The 19335-nt window shown below is 39.0% G+C and overlaps 1 protein-coding gene across 1 annotated transcript; it reads right to left on the bottom strand.

Annotated features, from left to right (window-relative positions):
- Window positions 1-2711: 2711 nt before the first annotated feature.
- LOC134016068 (BCL2/adenovirus E1B 19 kDa protein-interacting protein 3-like) lies at window positions 2712-5790 on the bottom strand. The gene is made up of 5 exons (XM_062455484.1): window positions 5751-5790; window positions 4263-4449; window positions 3725-3803; window positions 3353-3459; window positions 2712-2865 (listed from the first exon to the last, which is right to left on the bottom strand). Exons 1-5 carry the CDS (start codon window positions 5788-5790, stop codon window positions 2712-2714), a joined length of 567 nt encoding a protein of 188 aa, XP_062311468.1.
- Window positions 5791-19335: the final 13545 nt, after the last annotated feature.

Here is a 19335-nt window from a genome sequence, read left to right as displayed (position 1 = left end):
AATGTGTTTTTCCTCACAATTACGTGCTGCTATCAGTGGCTCTGTGTCAAAATGGCAACAGTAAAGATTATACAGTCGTATGTAATAGATATTACACATTAAAAACAGAATGTGAATCAAAACCAAGTGCTGAGTGCCTCCCTGAGAAGTAATCCATTTATTCAGACCAATAAAACTACACCCTGCATTATGACATCACTAAAGTGGAATTCAGTGGTTGTCCTTAGCATTTCTATTTCCTGGGCTAACATTGAGCACCATTCTTTGCTAATGCTAGTGTAGAATTCACAGTAGAGGATTTTGGGGTCAAAGGTTCAAAGTTATTGTTTTAATTGTTGCGCTTTTCAATTCAAACACTTGAGTCAAGCAGTCTTTGACCTTGTTCCCTGTTTAAATAATTATGGTAACACAGGGGAAATGTACACAGTTGTTTGATTATTTTGACCAAAGTTAAATAAAATCTGAATTGTGTTTATCTGAATTGGAACCTTTCTTGAGCCCGTTTTTGAAAGATTAAGTTTACGTAAGTTAATTTTTTACGTTGGAATAGTACTGGCACCTTAATGCTACCACACTTCGAAATGAGACTATCCAGGGTTAACACTTTATTTCTTCTTCCACATGATGTATTTACAACACTGCACTCCATACAAAATAATTAGAAAATAATAAAATAAATATTACACAACACCTAGAACCTTAAACCCGCTATATGAAAGACCATCCCACACGTGTGAGTAATGTCTCTTTCCAGCAATATCAACAGTATTTAAACCGTCAAAACAAGTGAAGTATCACAGCAATTCTGAATCGTGTAAGCATCCTTGTATTTTTTATGCCATAAGGTTAAGAGTCCACCTTGAATGACCTAAGGCATTTTCATCACTGCACGAGTAGATTTTCAGGTCTGAGAAATGTTCTACATGAGTAACTGTGAAGCACGTTTAATTTATCAGTGCAGCTAGATATGGATTAGCTGATTCCATGCATTCATTGTATGCCTGTATTAAAAGTGGTCACCTCAAATGATGAGAACAATATTTATACATTCCATTTATTTGTTCCATTTGTTACATTGACCATGCCCTGAAAATTCCATGAAAGATTACAGTTACTTTTATATTCCGTCCTCAAACTTTTGTATTCTATCCTCAAACTCCAGACTTTTCTTCAAGAGCATGTGGTATGGTCAGCACCTCTTAACTGAAAACTATTTAAAGCACAACCATTTCTCACTATCCTTCCTCAATGGCTTAATTTCTAAACTATTCTGAAAGTATGCCAGTTATAAATTCCAGTATTACACATTTTCTTATTTACTGGGCTATACAGAAACTTATGATAGCACTACTATCAAATGCTATGTGAATGTGTCATTATTAGATTTTACATACTGCACACAATCCTCATTCAGTACACTGACATTTTACAAATAAAATGAAACACTGATGACTCCTGAACTTGAAAGATTATGATCTTTTCAAAGATGTATCACAACAGCCGTAAAGCAGCAAAGAGTATTAGTGTCACAATATTGTTCACACAATCTAATGCCCCTACTGAAAAACCAAAATCTAAAAATGGTACTTAGTCCCTTGATTTTCAGGTAGAAACAACAACTGTAACAATTAGTACTGGTGATTATAGCAGGTTTGCTGTTTACGAGAAGCAGTTTGGTCAGCTGTTGTGGATATATAACCCAAGTAATGGGATTGTCTCTCTCCTCCGCACAGCATTACTAAAAATGCATGAATAATTTTTCCCCTCCCACAAAGGAGACACAACTCCATAGTTGTGAATTAGCTTTTTTTCCCCCCTATCATTGTGAAATCAAATCACTGAATTCACAACTGCATCAACTCCCCCTTCAGTTCTAGCTTCCTCAAAGGCTCAATATCTCTGTGCTAAACCAGAGCAGCAAATGAAGTGGACTCTCTTACAGAGATGGAAGCGTGGAAGAGTGCTATTTGCGGTGGTGCATATTTAAAGCGGCTCTGGGAACAGGAAGAAAGTGCACTGAATTCACGGGAGTACAGAAGGTCTGCCTCCTGCCAAAATGCCGGGGGGGAGGGGTGAGGGGGGCGGACGAGGGCCTCACATAACCCTGCCTTTGAACATCTATGAAGCATGTGGCAAGGCAAGATGCAAGCGATGGTGGCAACTGACGGTGGTGACATGATCTTCCTCAGAAGTATTGGTAGGGGTGGTTAGACGTCTTCCAATGTAGATCCTTTGGGAAAAGAGAAGGCAGAAGAGGATCATTATTCAGACACTTGCCACCTTAAGAAAATTGTCTCACTTCTCAAAACAAAAGTCGCAATTCTCCCTTTTGGTGAATCAGTCAACTGTGATATTCTAATCCACCATTATGTCAAGTGATAGCAGAACCTGTGTATTTTTTTTCTTTTTTTACTTCCCAAAAACAGTCATACTTACAGTTAGGGTAATCTAATATTTTAATCGACAGCACATCTAATTCAACCCTAGAACAGTGCATATCACCTGTTCTTTCCACCGGACTAAAAAGCAATAATTGTGTGTGTTCAACTGTGCAGGTAGTCTGATTGACTATAGCCGCAACATACCCATACAGCACATATGCGTGACGGAATACGTACACTACGTTAAATTCAGCAGGAGGTGAATGTGAAAACATCCATTCTGTGTTTTATCTGTGAAATACACCAACTCACACTTCCTAAAATACCCACTCACCCAAGGCCTACGGCCAGTATGTGTGATATGAGCAGTGAAGGCAGGAACAACTTCAGGAATTCGGCGGAGAAAATCCCCCCTTTCTTCATGACCCTGGTGTTCCTCATGCTGAGGGCGCTTGAGCGTTTTGGGTGCCTGAGCAGGAACTCTCTGGATGGAAAGCAGGTGGGGGTTATGTAACACCACGGTACAGTTTTATTTATGTACAGCTCATCCTTAGTTTGTACACATGATCACATGGGATGTCCCATTAAAGGGAAATTACATGCAAGGTATGCCAATACAAACAAAACGTGTCTGTGTGTGTGTATTCTATAAAATCTTGATGCTTAATTATGCTTTATAATGGTTTATATTTGCAAGAATGTTCTCATTTTTATAAAAAGTATTTTGGGGTGAAGTTTAGATATACAAGTATGCTCAAATGTGTTAGTTTTTTTTGGTTTGTTCATTTTGTACTTCACTACAAGCTCCAGCAGCTACTCACATACTTTAACTGAGTAAATACACTCTGCATGCTTCAGCTGATTATTTGAACACTTGGGATAGGCTCACACAGAGCGAAAACAAAACAGGTTTTTTTCTGATATTTCCTCATCCAGTTTATGACATACAGTACTCGACTGAGGACACACACTTGGGCGGAAGGTTTTCAGGTCGACTCGACCAGTCCCAGATCCAGTCCGCATTTTTCTTCATTATATTCTCGACCTCTCGCCTTCTCTCGATATAATCTTCCTCGGACTGAAATGAACAAATTTAAAGTTTATCTTGATATTTTAAATGAAATGCCAACATGGTGAAATACTGCAGTGTTGGTGATGGTGCTACGTGTTATAGCAGTCAATAGAATAAAAAGCATGAAGGCCCTCGATGACAATTGTTTCACTTGTACACTTAATTCAAATGGCAATTGCATGTTTGTCAATAGAACAAAAAAACAGCACCAGCCTGAGTTTTGCAGACTCAGAATTCAGGATTGTAAAATGTATTTATGCGTTTTATTTACCTGAGAACTATTCTTCTCTCCTGTGCTTTGAACCTCTGAGCCTCTGCGCAGATGCTGTGGAGTCTGGGATCTTGGAGGACTGATAAAAGACATGCCTGGTAAATATAACTGTTTTATATTGAGTGATGCATCCTAAATGTTTTCATTAACATTTGTTAATTAAATAATTCCAAAACAGGCAAATTAGATTTTTCTTGTCAAATGGGAGCCTGCATAAGGTTGCCATTAATAAAACCTTAAACTGCCGGCCTTGTAGTCTGTAATCACAATGTAATTATCTAATTTTATTCCTGGTTTCAAACTCTACATGAAATGTGCTTTTCAAAACTGAGCGGATGGTTAACCTGGCCTAGTATGGCTGCTGAGTGGATGGTTAACCTAGCCTAGTATGGCTGAAAGTATGAATCACGCATTCCTAATCCATACAGCACATATTCAGGCACCATATTATAGAGTTAATCATGTGATTCCCTCCTGATTCAATCATGTGACACAATCCCTCAGCTTTTAAGTGGCTGCGGCGTTTCGAGTCGAGCACCTGTCACAGGGCAGGCTTCCCCGCGAGCTGCTCCGGCCAGACTCGTGCTGTGCATCCAGGAGCATCTTCTCCACGTCCCCACTGTGAGCGGAGGCTGACACCTGCTCTTCTCCTCCCTGCTGGCCAACACTGCCACTGCCACTGCCACTGCTGCTGCTGCTGTGATAGTGCAGCTCAACCCAGGAGCCTGTGACACACAGGGAAAAGAATGCATGCATCCCCTCAATTCAAAATCTCTAAAGTGCCTTCAGTCACTGCTGTGTTTATGAAGCTTGTGCAAGGTGTGCTGTGGGTGACGTAGCTCATACTCAATGCCTGGGCCATTTTTCACACCATGGCCCACACAGTACTCTACGAGAGCTAGCACTGACCAGAGACATTATTAGATACTGGCAAAAAATATGAATTAATTACGAATATAAAATACTCTCAGGCTAATTCTAACCAGTAGTCTTTTGGAACCTGGCAATGTCTGTTTGGGCTAATGCAGCCATTGGCCAAATTAATTCCAGCCTTGCCCCGATCAGACAAAGCTTTGTCTCCCATTGCATAGTTGACAAACGACAGTATATATATTTTTTAACCAGCAATTTTGAAGCCCATCTGGTGCTTCTGGCAAGCACCTTTACCAACTGAGGTAAAATAATTATACTAGTTTACAATGAACAACCATTGGTCATACATTCAGAAATAGAAAGCAGACAGTGTTCTTTAATTAGCATTTTACCCAGCCTGTGTCCTCTCCTCACACTGAAATATTAAATCAACACCCCAGCACCCAACACCACGGCCCCGCCTATGTACAACGTCACAATAAACGCACAGACTTATGGGAACGGGAAATCGATGCTTATTTATTTCCCTTGTTTCCCAGTAATACTAAAAATAGCTAGTGCTCTGCAGTAGGCTACTGTGTGTTAAGGATTCTGCCCCAGATAGAAAGTCTACAAGGTCAAAATACTATTCTACAGTCGAGCAGAACCACGAGTAGAGCAAATGTTTGACGAATGACAGTGGTTTTGCAATGGAACAATAACACAGCCGACGTTTTAGAAATGGTTGCAGCACGGCGGAGAACCTTCCACATTTCAATAGAACGGCAACATTATTTCTTGAAAGCATGTTTATGCAGTAGGCATGTGGTTTTAAAACGTCATTGCTCAACGGTAAAGAAAAACTTTAAACGATAATTCCGTTGTTCCCTAATACTATAGCCTTGCTAAAATACAAACAAGAACGTATCCCATCTAGCGTTAACCATTTTACATGCGAATATGACGTGTATTTCCACTCTGAAATAGCGTTATCCCTTTCTGATAAGAATAACAATCCGCGTCTCAGAAACAACTAGCCACGCTGAGTTTTTTTTTTTTTTTTGGCAGGTTTAAAGATGAAAATCAATCATCATTCGCTTGCTATACGACATAGCCTAGGCTAATCTGTTTTAAACACTTAGCAAGCTACCGTACAATTAACCAATTCACTTACCCTGCAAATTTTCCACGGGGTTTTGTTTCTCAGTAGACATGACACTGACGTTTCAGTATAGCTATTTTACTAAACAGCTAGTCCGCGCATGAACGTAGCAAGCTAACTCACAACATTAAATATTTGGATGATTTTTTTTCTTTTTAACAACAAAATAATAATTAAATCCCGTTGTGGCACTGTCTGGAGGGGGAAATATATGGGGCGCAGTACAAACAATGGCAAGGTGTTTTATAACACACTCAACGCATTTGATTTCATGTGACAGCAGTGGGCCAATGCATTTGTTTCTTGCAGAACAAAACATTTCGCCCACATTCAGTGACGCAACTTGCTGCTGACCTATAGAAACGTGAAACATGATTGGTCAGAAAAGTGCTTGTCACGCTTGAGCTGAATGCAACAAAACAAGACCACGCTGTAGGGTTGCCAGATGTATAAAAACTACAAGCTAAATGTCTCATTGAATATTGTATTTTTTTTTTTATACTAACACTCTATTGTCATTGTATTGGTTGTAGTATTACATTTAGCTTGTATCTTGAATTAGATAAAAAGGTAGATAATGTTTTGACCTACTAGCTGGTCAAGAAAATACTTATGAATGCAATGTATTTAGAACATGGAATGATTTTTCAAGCAAAACCAGTGAACTAATAGTATGATTTTGAAAGGAAACAAATCAAATTAAAATAGGCCTGCATTCAAGTATTTTTAGGAAACCAATGCAGTGAAAAAAGCAAAATATGCAATAGGTTAACAACAGTTCAGGGTGAGATAAATTATGGGCATGTGGTGAAGGGATACTAAATATAGAAGATAGTAAGGAAATGATGTATGCACCTGAAGTATGCAATTTTAAATATGTCGCTACATATAATAAAAAAGATAACTTTGCCTGGGATTTATGTAAAATCTGGCAACCATAAATATTCCTTTTAGCCGCGGAGAAGCCATTCAAAAGTACCATGGACAAAGCCCAGTAGCCTAACCCCTGATGTTTGTCCACATGATTTCCGCTGAATAGCACCCACGGCGTTTGAACGATGCTACTCTGACTAGCTACTTTCACCAAATAACATCAACTTCTGAAGTTCCATGGCTTAGAACATTATCTTTTTTTAAAGGGTAAGTTGATTTTTAATACCTCAGTCTGACCTTCACAAGAATTTTTTTCTGTTGTAGAAATTTGACATTTTGTGCTTAACTTCCTCGGTAGGATGTTTACTAGACATTTTATCTGTGTCAGACAGTAGGACCGTTACTTGTATCGGAAATAGAAACTATACTAGGCTATATGAAAATTGCCTAAGGCATGTTTTAAAATGTTATAAAATGTCATCTTAATATTAAACAAGAGGACGATTTACACCGAAAAACATTCACATCTACTTGTGTCTATCAATTTAGATTACATTTACATTTTCTAAAAAAAAGGGGAAAGAAATCAAGCAAGAATCACGAACGTGTGGCACTAATATAATGTATTTCCCTCTCTGTTTTCCATTCGCAATTCACGGGGTTTTTTTTGTTGTCTTTTTCACAATGCACATGAGTTCCCTTAATTATTGGCACTCTGCGTTCATCCTCGGCAGGGGGCAGTGTAGCACACACAGCTACGACTGGTAGCACACTGCAGAACGTATTATACTACTGTACTGCATTGGCCTGGTCAGTGAACCTGTTGCTCAGTGAAATATATGTATATTTTCCAGTGCACTGTACTCTAAAATGTAAGCTATCCTGTGCTGAAAAAATAAAGAAACAGGATTAATTTTGGAAGGGCAAGTTTAGTCAAGAATCGGAGTAAAGCTTAAGTAGCCTATTCTACTATTGGTCTGTAATCTCTACAGAATTATTTGCTTCTGATTTTCAAACTCTCTATATACAGTGGGAGCAATAATTATTTGATCCCTTGCTGATTTTGTAGGTTTGCCCACTTACAAAGAATCTAACTGTGTAGAATTTTAATCATAGGTACATTTTAACATTGAGAGACAGAATATCACAAAATAATCCACAATAACAACATCATATAAATTTTATGAATTTAATATCATATTTTCATATGAAATAAGTATTTGATCCATAGAACAATAGGACTTAATACTTGGTGGAGAAACCTTTATTGGCAAGCACAGAGGTCAGACGTTCGTTGTAGTTGTTCACCAGGTTTGCACAGATCTTGGGAGGGATTTTGGTCCACTCCTCCTTGCAGATCCTCTCCAAATCCTTAAGGTTCCGAGGCTGTCGCTTGGCAACTCGAAGCTTCAGCTCCCTCCACAGATTTTCGATGGGATTTAGGTCTGGAGACTGGCTAGGCCACTCCAGGACCTTAATTTGCTTCTTTTTGAGCAACTCCTTTGTTGCCTTGGCCATATGTTTTGGGTCATTGTCATGTTGGAAGACCCATCCACGACCCATTTTCAGTGCTCTCACTGAGGGAAGGAGGTTGTCGCCCAAAATTTCCTGGTACATGGCCCCATTCATCCTCCCCTCGATACGATGAAGTCGTCCTGTCCCCTTAGTTGAGAAACACCCCCAAAGCATAAGGTTTCCACCTCCATGCTTCACAGTGGGGATGGTGTTCTTGGGGGTTGTACTCAGCATTTCTCTTCCTCCAAACACGGCGAGTCGAGTTAATGCCAAATAGCTCTATTGTGGCCTCATCTGACCAGATCACCTTCTCCCAAGCCTCCTCTGGATCATCCAGGTGTTCTTTGGCAAACTTCAGACGGGCCTGTACATGTGCCTTCTTCAGCAGAGGAACCTTGCGCGCGCAGCAGGATTTTAATCCTTCACGGTGTAGTGTGTTACTGATGGTTCTCTTCGTGACTGTGGTCCCAACTGCCTTCAGGTCATTATCAAGCTCCTCCTGTGTAGTACTGGGCTGATCCCTGACCTTTCTCATGATCATTGATATCCCACGAGGCGAGATCTTGCGTGGAGCCCCAGACCGAGGGAGATTGGCGGTGACTTTGTGTTTCTTCCATTTTCTAATAATTGCTGTTAACTTCTTACCAAGCTGCTTGCTCATTTTCTTGTAGCCCATCCCAGCCTTGTGCAGGTCTACAATTTTGTCCGTGATGTCCTTAGACAGCTCCTTTGTCTTGGCCATGGTGGAAACGTTGGAATCTGATTGATTGTGTGGACAGGTGTCTTTTATACAGCTACATAACGATGTAACGAGTTGACACAAGTGTTTTGGGTAATGAGTTGAGATTAGGAGTGCTTCTTAATGGAAAACTAACTGGTCTGTGGGAGCCAGAATTATTGCTGATTGGTAGGGGATCAAATACTTATTTCATGCAAAAATACGATAATAAATTGATAAAATTTATATGATGTTGTTATTGTGGATTATTTTGTGATATTCTGTCTCTCAATGTTAAAATGTACCTATGATTAAAATTATACACAGTTCCATTCTTCTAAGTGGGCAAACTTACAAAATCAGCAAAATTATATCAAATAATTATTGCTCCCACTGTATAGGACTTTCTGAGCCTTCCACTTCTCTTTCTGTTCTGATTAGATATAGTTTGGTCTCGAGACAGTAGTCCACTCCACACAAATCTTCAGTTTCTTGGAAATCTCGCACACTTCATATCTGAAAACAAAAAATGACACATTTCTAGGGAAAGCTGTTTATTTTTGGCCAATTGTTTTAATCTGTACTTAATATAATGAGAATGGTCTCCCTCATACCAAATTAGCACATTAGCACGATTACCTATTGATGAGGTAACGCACTGTGTTGCTAATACACTAAAGTAACAGCTGCTGAAAATGTGGCTTTGCAATCATAAGTTGGTTGAATTAAAAAAGCAGTTATTTAATCAGTAAAGTAATGTATTTTGGCAGTATTTTTTTATCAATTTAAAGCTACCTTGGTGAGCAAAAGTATAAATTTCTTCCGAAAAACATACCATCGGCAATGTTTATACAGTTGCTTCAGAAAGTATTCAGTCCCCTTAATTTTTTGCATACATATTGTGTTGTAGATTTCATTTGAAATGGATACAATTTTAATTTTTTCCCCATCAATCTACACTCAATAACCGATAACTACAAAGCGAAAACATGTTTTTAGAAATGGTAGCAAATTCATTCAAATTTATACTCATTTATATATAAGTATTTAGATCCTTAATTCAGTACTTTGTAGATGCCCCTTTGACAACAATTACAGCTTTGAGTCTTCTTGGGTAAGTCTCTACAAGCTTTGCACACCTGGATTCAGGCAGTTTATCCCGTTCTTCCTGGCAGATCCTTTCAAGTTCCATCACATTAGATGGGTAGCAGCTGTAAGCTGTCTCGTCACGGATGTTTCTATGTGGTTTAAGTCTGGGCTTTGGCTGGGCCACTTAAGGACAGTCAGAGACTTGTCCCTAAGCCATTTCTGTGTTGTCGTGGCTATATGCTTTGGGTCATTGAAAGGTGAACCGTCGCACCAGTCAGATGTCGTGTGCACTCTGGAGTAGGTTTTCGTCAAGGACACGTCTGTATTTGGCTGCATTCATCCATCCCTCAATTCTGACCAGTCTCACTGTGCTTGCCTCTGAGAAGCACCCCCATAGCATGATGCTACCACCACCATGCTTCACCATCAGGATGGTATCAGCCAGGTGATGAGCAGTGCCTGATGTTTGCCAGACATAGTGCTTGGAGTTCTGCCCAAAGAGTTCCATTTTTGTTTAATCAGACCAGATAATCCTTTTCCTCATGCTCTCTGAGTCTTTTAAATGCCGTTTGGCAAACTCCAAGTGGACTGTGATATGCCTCTTACTCGAGAGTGGCTTTATTTTTATTTTCTCTACATAACATGTGTAAAGTACTGTGCTTTATTAACAAGTTTCCACATTTATTTGCACCCCTGTGCAAACACCCCTGGCAAAGATGACAGCCATTAGTCTTTTCCTATAATTTGTGATAAGGTTAGAGAACACATTTGGAGGGAGTTTTGACCATTCCTCCATGCTGAAAATTTCAGCATCATTGATGCACTTATGGACCCCCCTCTTCAGTTCACACCACAGGTTTTTGATTGGATTGAAGTATGGAGGCTGACACAGCCATCGCAGAACATGGATGTTATTTTCACTTAATGATTTATGTGTAGATGTCATTGTCCTGCTGACAATCTACTTAAAACCAAGTCTCGGCTTCCGAGCAGAGGCAACCAGATTGTCTGCCAAGATTTCCTGGTACTTCCTGGTTGAATTCATTGTGTCATTGATAATTAGTGCCCCTGGACCACTGGCAGCAAAATGTCTCCAAAACACCAATGACCATCTTTGACAGTAGGTATGAGGCACTTCTTGTATGCAATTCCTCTTCTGCTGGCCAAAACATCCAATTTTGGTCTCATCTGATCATATCACTCTCTTCCAGTCATAATTTCAATGAGGTTTGGCAAACTTCAGATTCTTGGTATTGTTTATTGAGCTCAGTAAGGGCTGTCTTCATGCCACACTTCCAAAGAGTTTGTTGGTATGGAGGTGCCATTTTACGGTTCTTTTTGAGACCTTGTGAGCCCAAGATGCAACTTATCTCTGCAATTCTTAAACTGTGATCCTTGGGTTACTAATGGCCTTCCTCACCATCTTCATTACCCTCCATGGGGATAATATGCAGTTGCATCCTCTTCCTATCAAATTTTGCAACCATCCCATATGTTTAACCGTTTATGTATTTTTTTGTACCTATTACCAGACTTCCATATCTTCTGAATTGACAATTCTTTGGCTTTTCCCATGCTGATGGTTGACAGGGTGCTTGTTACCTCGTTGTTATACTCTAGTGAAACAGGAAGTGATATACACAATATGGTTCCTTTAGAGTGAGATTAACTAAATTAAAGTAAAATTATATTGCCAATTTCACATTAGCGTAGTGGTTAAGGTAAATGACTGGGACACGCAAGGTCAGTGGTTTGAATCCCAGTGTAGCCACAATAAGATCCGCACAAATAATTTTGGCATTTTTTCAGAAAAAAATGAGATTACTAAATAAAAAACATTGTAACATGAAATAAATGTAAATGTAAATATAGATTGTTATCCATGTTGTTTATTATATGCAGCGTTCTTTCTCAATTTTTATTAAGGGTGCCAATAATTCTGGAGCCAAGTATATATAGAAAGGTTTCCTGTAAAAAACCTAGTACTTATTGCCCATAGGATTAGTGGAGAGGTTTTGTTTTTCAGTTTAATTAAAATAACAGTGTTATTTGTTATTTGTTGGTTATTTTTTATTCCAATGTATAAAAATAACACAGAGCCTAATGCCATTGCCTAATAATAATGTAATATGTGCACTTAAATACAGAATGACCAGGCTTGTTTCTTTCTGGTCCCTAATTCTGTTTGTGTGTGCGTGTGTGTGTGTGTGTGTGTGTGTATGTGTCTGTGTGTGTGTATGCATGCATGTATGTGTTTGTGTGTGTGTCTGTGTGTGTGTGTGTGTGTACATGTTGTTTTTGCGTGTGTGTGTCTGTGTGTGTGTGTCTGTGTGTGCGTGTCTGTGTGTGTGTGTTATGCCTACAGGGCGGATCTCTCCCCTGCAGTCTGGAGCTTGGCATCCTCCATCAAGCTGCAGTCGCTCTGCAATGGCTGAGGGGCGGCCGCTGCCGTCGAAGACCCGTAGCTCTCAGTGAGCTCGCTCTCTCCGGAGAGAGCACATCTGTGAGAAAACGGCAACATGGCTCTCCCGCCTGCGCGCACGCGCGAGCGTGTGTGTGTGCGTCTGCGCGCGGGCGCGTGTGTGTGTGCGCGCGCCTCCGCGTCCGCGTCCGCCCCTCAGCCTCCGCTCCTCTCCGCTCCGCTCCTGCCCGGATCATTTCTTCACTTTCAGGGGGGGGGGGGTGTGTGTACATGGTAAGCACATAATCCCGCCTGCTCCTTTATTTAAACGCTTCCATGAGCTGAATCCTCTTTTATTTTTTTTCCTCTGCCTTTCCGTCATCCTTTTTTTTGACATTTTTTTTTTTTTTGATGAATCATTACCCAGTGCCTCCGTTGCTGGATCCTGGTACACAGAGCCGGATTGTGCGCAGATTTTTACATTTCCTTTGCATCGGCGTTTGCAATATGATCAGTGCTGTGACTGGTGAAATGTCTGCATGCACAGAGAAGCGCAGACACATACATTTTGGGATGTGCGCGGCAGCCGACAGCGAATGGTTCTCCTCCGGATGTTAGGACAGCCACCCAGCTAAAGAGAGCAGACAGCCCTTGAGTCTATCTGGATCATGGATTTAAGGTTGGTCTCAGGCTGTCATTATTTCATTTCTGTGGAGAAAAGCCATACGATCAAAATAAATGGAGAACTGCATGTGTACACAAGGGATATTTCTGTCTTGGTTTTGCATGTTAGGATGTAAATACCTGTTCATGATTCAGGCCTTGCTGTTTGGTAAAGCCGACAAATCAACCTGCAGCTACAGCTGAGGGTAAACAAAATCATAATAGGTATAGCACTGTATAATAGGGAAATGTTAATGTTTGCCACTAGTTTTCCAGCAGGAACTGTGCCGGCTGTTCATGTGCGCGATTGTTCATTTGTCTCTGGGGAAGGGCATTGACAATTTCATATGCCGGTAACAGGTTACACATAATACATAAACAGTAAAGGCACATTTCTCATTTTGTTTAAATGTTATGCACATGACATGCATGTGTAACATTCCTAGCTGAGGAAACGTAACACATTATCCTGACGATCACTCTGCTCTCGTGAGAAGCTCATTCGGGGTTTTGCCCTGGAGACAAGGAGTGGGTTAACCTTTAACCTTTTGCATTCGAGAATATCAGCCTGAACCAAGCTGTAGTGGAGTCGGTTGCCAGAGTGAGATATGCCACCTTGTGTCATATTGTCTTGTGAGCAATGCCTTCTGAAGACAAGGCTGTTGTTATGATCCTGATATTTTCAGTTTATAATGTCAAACCTTATATTCTGTTACGTGTAGATAAAGTTTCCTGAAGTAACACAACATTTCTGCTGGCTCTTCTACATTTTAAGTATCCCTGCACATTTGAAAAATAGACACATAGAGAAGACATAAATTATCGTACAGAGCAGTGATATTTATTTTTGTGGATTCCAATCACTGTCAGTAAAGTCCATTACTGCTTTTAGACAACATCGCTATTACAATGCAGAACCCAAGGTCTCAGGTCACTGTATGCAGCGGGGTTTTGGATTGTATCCATTTGTGCTTAGGCTGATTAGCTCCCAAGAATCAATAATTCTTCACAAAAGTCACCCATTTTCAAGGGAATGCACTAAAAATACACACACACCAAATAAGCCGGCACAGTAAGATTGCTGTACTGGGTCCATCACATTTAGATGACTGACCTTTCAGCGTATTTGCAAATGGGTTTCATAACTGAGGTTAAGCTGTAAATGTATTTGCATGAGGAATTTTCTGGAATTTAATTTAAATTTTTTTGTGTAACACTGCCAAAATGATTAGCTGAGTATTAAGGGTTTTCCCTGTGTAGAAGGATAATTCTGTCTATCATGATTAGCCTAAATGTATTCAATACACAGTCATGTGTGTCATTTTTGGATTACTGTAGTAAAGCTGTATTTAATGCTTATGTCTGGAATACTGGGGAAAATGGAGGGAAATAATGGCTTTGTTGTGTAAGGAAATGTGTTCATTTGTTCCTGGCTGTATCTCGCCATTTAAAATCAATTTAATACATTTTATATTCATAGGAATTCCCAGTTTATGTGAACTACTCTTGATCACAATTTCATGGTCACTACAGTACAGAAATGTTATTTTGTACTCATTTGTTGATATTGTGGCTCATGTTCAGACTGTACATTGTTTTGTTTGTCACTTAGCTTTATTTAAAAATGTTAATTTATTAATGAATCCCTCAAACAAAATGGAGGAAGATCTGTTTTATCTAAGTCATGAAAAACAATCCCCATTTTCAAAAGTATTTTGTTAAAAAAAAAAAAGCATTGTTGAAATCAAATTCCAAATATTTTTAATGAAGCCATGAAGTAGAAATTTAGTTAGCTAGCCAGCAGCTTCTTGGAAGCTTTTGATTTCACATCCGGGATACATTACCCTTACTTGGACTTCAAATGCACTTAAAAATCACATCTTTACAGATCAGATGAGAGGATCAGTTCTCATCTTCTATTTGATGTTGAAGATGTTGAGACCTAGACATATAAATTGAATCAAGATTTTTCCACCTGTTTTAAGAGCAGTTCCTGAAATCTTTCAGTCACCACGTTTTGCCGACATTGGACAGGATGTGTGGTTATTGAGCAGGGCAGACAGAAGGGTGGGGGTAGTACAGATATGGGCGGACACAATTACATTTTTGTATATTTATTGTATCCATTATTCATGCAACACTGGGGGGGGGGGGGGTTGCAATTGTGAATGCAGTTTTATGAGAAAATGATTTTTATTTTCAGGAATTTATTTATGCAGCGTAAAACTGAGAAAAGATATAATAAATTGCTAAATTTCTCCTTTAGAATGTAGAGTGGTGAATCTATCATGTTTTAATGTAAGAAATGAATGAGAAATATGAGGCATGGTGCAAATGAATGCAGGGAAGAAGCTGGTAGTTGTTAGATTTGTGGATATTATTATTTTGCTGTTAACATTGAGTCTCAGCCTAGAGTTCTGCTGTCTGCTTGTGTCTTGAGCTTAACAAATGGTGCACATTTAGCCTGATAATAAAACTGTAATCATTAAAAACTTTGTAATGAGATATGCAGTAAATGACGGTTTGCTTGCATTACAAATTTGAGCTATGGTTTGGTGACCATTAAAGCTCTGTGCCACTAAAAACACTTCACTTAGGGTCTTGTTGCTTTGCCTTGTCATTTTTTATTCATTAGTAAATCATGGTGAATGCCTAATACGGTATTAATAGCCCTCGTGCTTGGAATAGCCTTCATCTCTCAAATCAACAATTGACTAATGAGTTTCTAGAGAAAGCAGTTTATTTTGGGCCATTTTTAAACCAAAATTGAACTTTAGCTTCATTAAAGAGCACCCTTTTTTTTCCAGCTGCACTTAATATAGTGGGAGTGGTTTCCCTAGTCCCAAATTAGCACATTTGCATGATTACTTTTGGATGTGATAATACTGTTGTTGTTAGTGTTGTTAGTACACTGGAGGTACTGAAAATTAGGCTTTGCTATCCTATCAAAAAAAATCGAGTTGTTTCAAACAGTACTAGTAATGTGTAACATTTCACATGTCTTGGCTGTATTTTGCTGCCTTGGTGAATGAAAGTATCCCGTTTTTTTTTTATTTCTCAGTGATTCCTAACTTTTCGATGGTAGTGTACAGTATATACAGTCGAGAATAGAATATGTATTGTCCATTACACATTCAGTAAAATGGAAAACAACATATTTCAACTCATTGATTAATATGCTTCATACTGACTTTTATGACAAGCAATACAATATAATGAAATGGAACAACCTCCATGTAATACATCAAATGTAGCCTACTCTTAACTTAAGAATATTCTTTTATAGCCTATTTTGTTGCTTCTGCTACATGTAGTATGTGTAATTGTTCCTAGATAAAAAGTTATTTATCTGAAATTCCCTCGCTGTGGTTTGTATCAGAATGTAGCAGCAGTAGTTTGAGCTGCAGCTGTAATTTGCACCCTGGGCACAGTGTATCCCTGGGAAAATCAGTGGGATAGACAGAAGAGCCCTTGAGCTTCTAATGGTGCGATGATTAGATATACAGCTACTGTGCCAGTACTTTTTCAATTCTACATTAACACGTACACTGGCCATTTTTCTACACTATAAAACACAAACTCATTTCATTCAAATGGCTATAATTGTATTTAATGTACCAGCTTTGAGGTTCTGCCAAGATCATGTTCAGGTACAGCATGCAATATGCTTTTAAAAAAATATACAGATAATTAGTCCACAATAATATTTAGTATTTTAGGGTATATTAAATGTTATATAAACACTGGTGATGCAGTAATAAAGCAAGCATGGTTTGCATGTTTTTACTTGGCATGTGATAACATTGTTTTTCTATCTTAATTGAAAGTGACATTGATTGAAATGAAATGTATGTTTGGTGCCCTTTCAGAACAGGAAAATGTAATTATCGGTTCAAATTTCAAAGTTCAAATGTTTTGCTCCTGGCTTATACCTGTCAAAATCGAATAAAGTAAACACAATTATTGCATCTAATTTCTGTCCGTCACAATCCATGGTGAATACTTTTCCCTTTAATAACAGATATATAACTGAGATGGATATGTATCAATGACTAGTGCAATGGCTAGTATTGGATGTCGCACACTAGAGTTAGTTTCACTTGTGCATGTCTGATCTCTCTCAAATGTGGTATAATGTCTTTATAATGTCAAATGGTCTTTGCTTATAAACCAGTGGATGTTTATTACTTTGATAAATCGCATGGATATATCAAAGTCATTCAGTTGGTGGCTGGGAGTCAAAGTCAGTTGTGGTAAATTATCTTCACTCTAGTCTAGTATTTATTTCTGTGTCAGCAACCATACGGTCTTTGAATTTTTCCACAATTATGATGCAATTACTTGCTTTCTTAATTACTAACTTACTTAAAGGTACAATAGGTAATTTCGGACTTCTACCAGTCAAGAGAGGAATTCCAGCAACAAATACGCTCAAACCACAACACTGTTTATCCAACCCCTTCTCTGTGAACGCTCTGAAGTGAAAATGCCATTGGCTGTGGCAATTAGAACCTATTTTCAACCAATGAGCTTGTATTGTTGTACAGCTATAGATCTTTTGGTATAGAGTGCCGGCCCGTCAAGTGCATATTTTGAAAACCGAATGTAAGGACTATAAACACAGGTAGAGGGTGAGTCAACATGTCAGTGAGCCTTTTTAAATGATAGGAAGGGATTTACAATATTTTAACACAAAAATCTTACCTACTGTAGCTTTAATTACCTTCTAAAAAATGAATACTTCTGCCTATCATTAATCAATTTTGACTAGCCACCAAACAGCTGTCAAATCTTTGTCCCGTGGCCACACCAACAGTGTGCAGCACGTTTATGCATACCCCATTGACCCTTAAACAATACAAAACTGTCATGTAGCAATATTATATTTTTTTCCTCTGGCCAGCTTTTGCTGCAGAGAACCCTTTCCTCTCTAAACATATGGCATGTTCATACCGTACAGAAAATAAAATGTATGTGAATAAAATAACAGCATTCTCTGGGCATTGTGCATCAGTGTGTCAATAACAAACTTAATTCCGTAGGCCAGGTATGACAGATCAAGCTTTTCTTCATATCCCATTGACAGGCAAGAACATTTATATTTTTAAACAATTTTGAAATAAAGACGGGACTAATCAGATTGTAGAAAGCCTAGGCTGGAAAAATAAAAAATGAACAAATAATATGAGAGAGTGGGCATTAGATCGATTATAAAAGTAATCATGTTCACTTTCTTAGGACTGGAGCAGATGGTGAGCAAATGAGATCAGGTGCAATGCAAATGTTAGAAATGCCTTAAATGTTTAATCACTTATCCCAAAATTAATCCATAAAAATGTATTATTATTAATGTGTTTTCGAAAACTATACAAAATGTAAAGTCCTATTTCTCGTATATGGCCTATGGCAAATACTTCAGTAACTGAATGTCCTTGTGATTTGTACTGTGTTGTCATTCATGGTGCATGGGTTAGCACTGCTGAATGCTGCTCATTGAGAGTTCCAGGTGCTTCAGTGGACCTAAAGGCTGAAAGAGCTGCAGGACCATGGAGAGTGCCTGCCCAGCTCACAGGCATGCCAGCTGCCTGCTGCATCTCATTGCTAAGAGTGGCAGCGACTACTATATTATTGCCTCATAAAATAGTAAAATATCCCAATTCCCCAACCTACTGGTGGAGGACACCCATAGATTTCACATTGGACTTGGTGTGTCATCCAGGTTTTTCCTGTCTGGCTAATAAAAGTGCAGGAGAAATCTGTCGCATCTCGCGGATCTCAGCTAGCACGTCTCATCTTTCGTGAAACAAGCCCCAGGAGGTTATGTTTTGGTCTTCGTTTGAGCATTGTGTTGATAGTTTGTTTAGAATTTCAGTCTATTAACACGTGTTTCTATTTATTTGCGCTGGTTAGCGGCTCTGTTGGGCTATTATATCATCAAAAATAAATCATTAAAATTGCAAGTAGCCGTTTTTTTTACTTGACATGATTTGACAGTGTTGCGGACTTGGTAAGCTACTCAAATACTGCTCATTAATGGGAGTGGCAGTTGGTACACTTATAAGGTTATTTCTGGTCATGGTTGGCCAGCTACACTTTGGCTGATGGCAGTGTGCTGTCCGTGAGGCTCCAGACTAAACAATGATGTCTGGGAAACGGTGCAGTTGCTTCTGCAGTCACTTACCATAAAACGGCTGTATGATATGAAAGATTCAGCTTACTTCCTTCGGCTGGCAGAGGTTTTATACAATGTTTTTTTTTTTTTCCTGGCATGGGAAGGGTGAAATGCAATTTAAGGTACTTGACAGATTGGATGGAGTTTTCCGTTTCCCCTTTTTTGA

The sequence above is a fragment of the Osmerus eperlanus genome, unplaced genomic scaffold (genome assembly GCF_963692335.1).
Source record: "Osmerus eperlanus unplaced genomic scaffold, fOsmEpe2.1 SCAFFOLD_231, whole genome shotgun sequence".
In the NCBI taxonomy this organism is placed as follows: domain Eukaryota; kingdom Metazoa; phylum Chordata; class Actinopteri; order Osmeriformes; family Osmeridae; genus Osmerus; species Osmerus eperlanus.
Note: the sequence above shows the minus strand (reverse complement) of the source record. Positions and strands in the feature narration are given on the sequence as shown.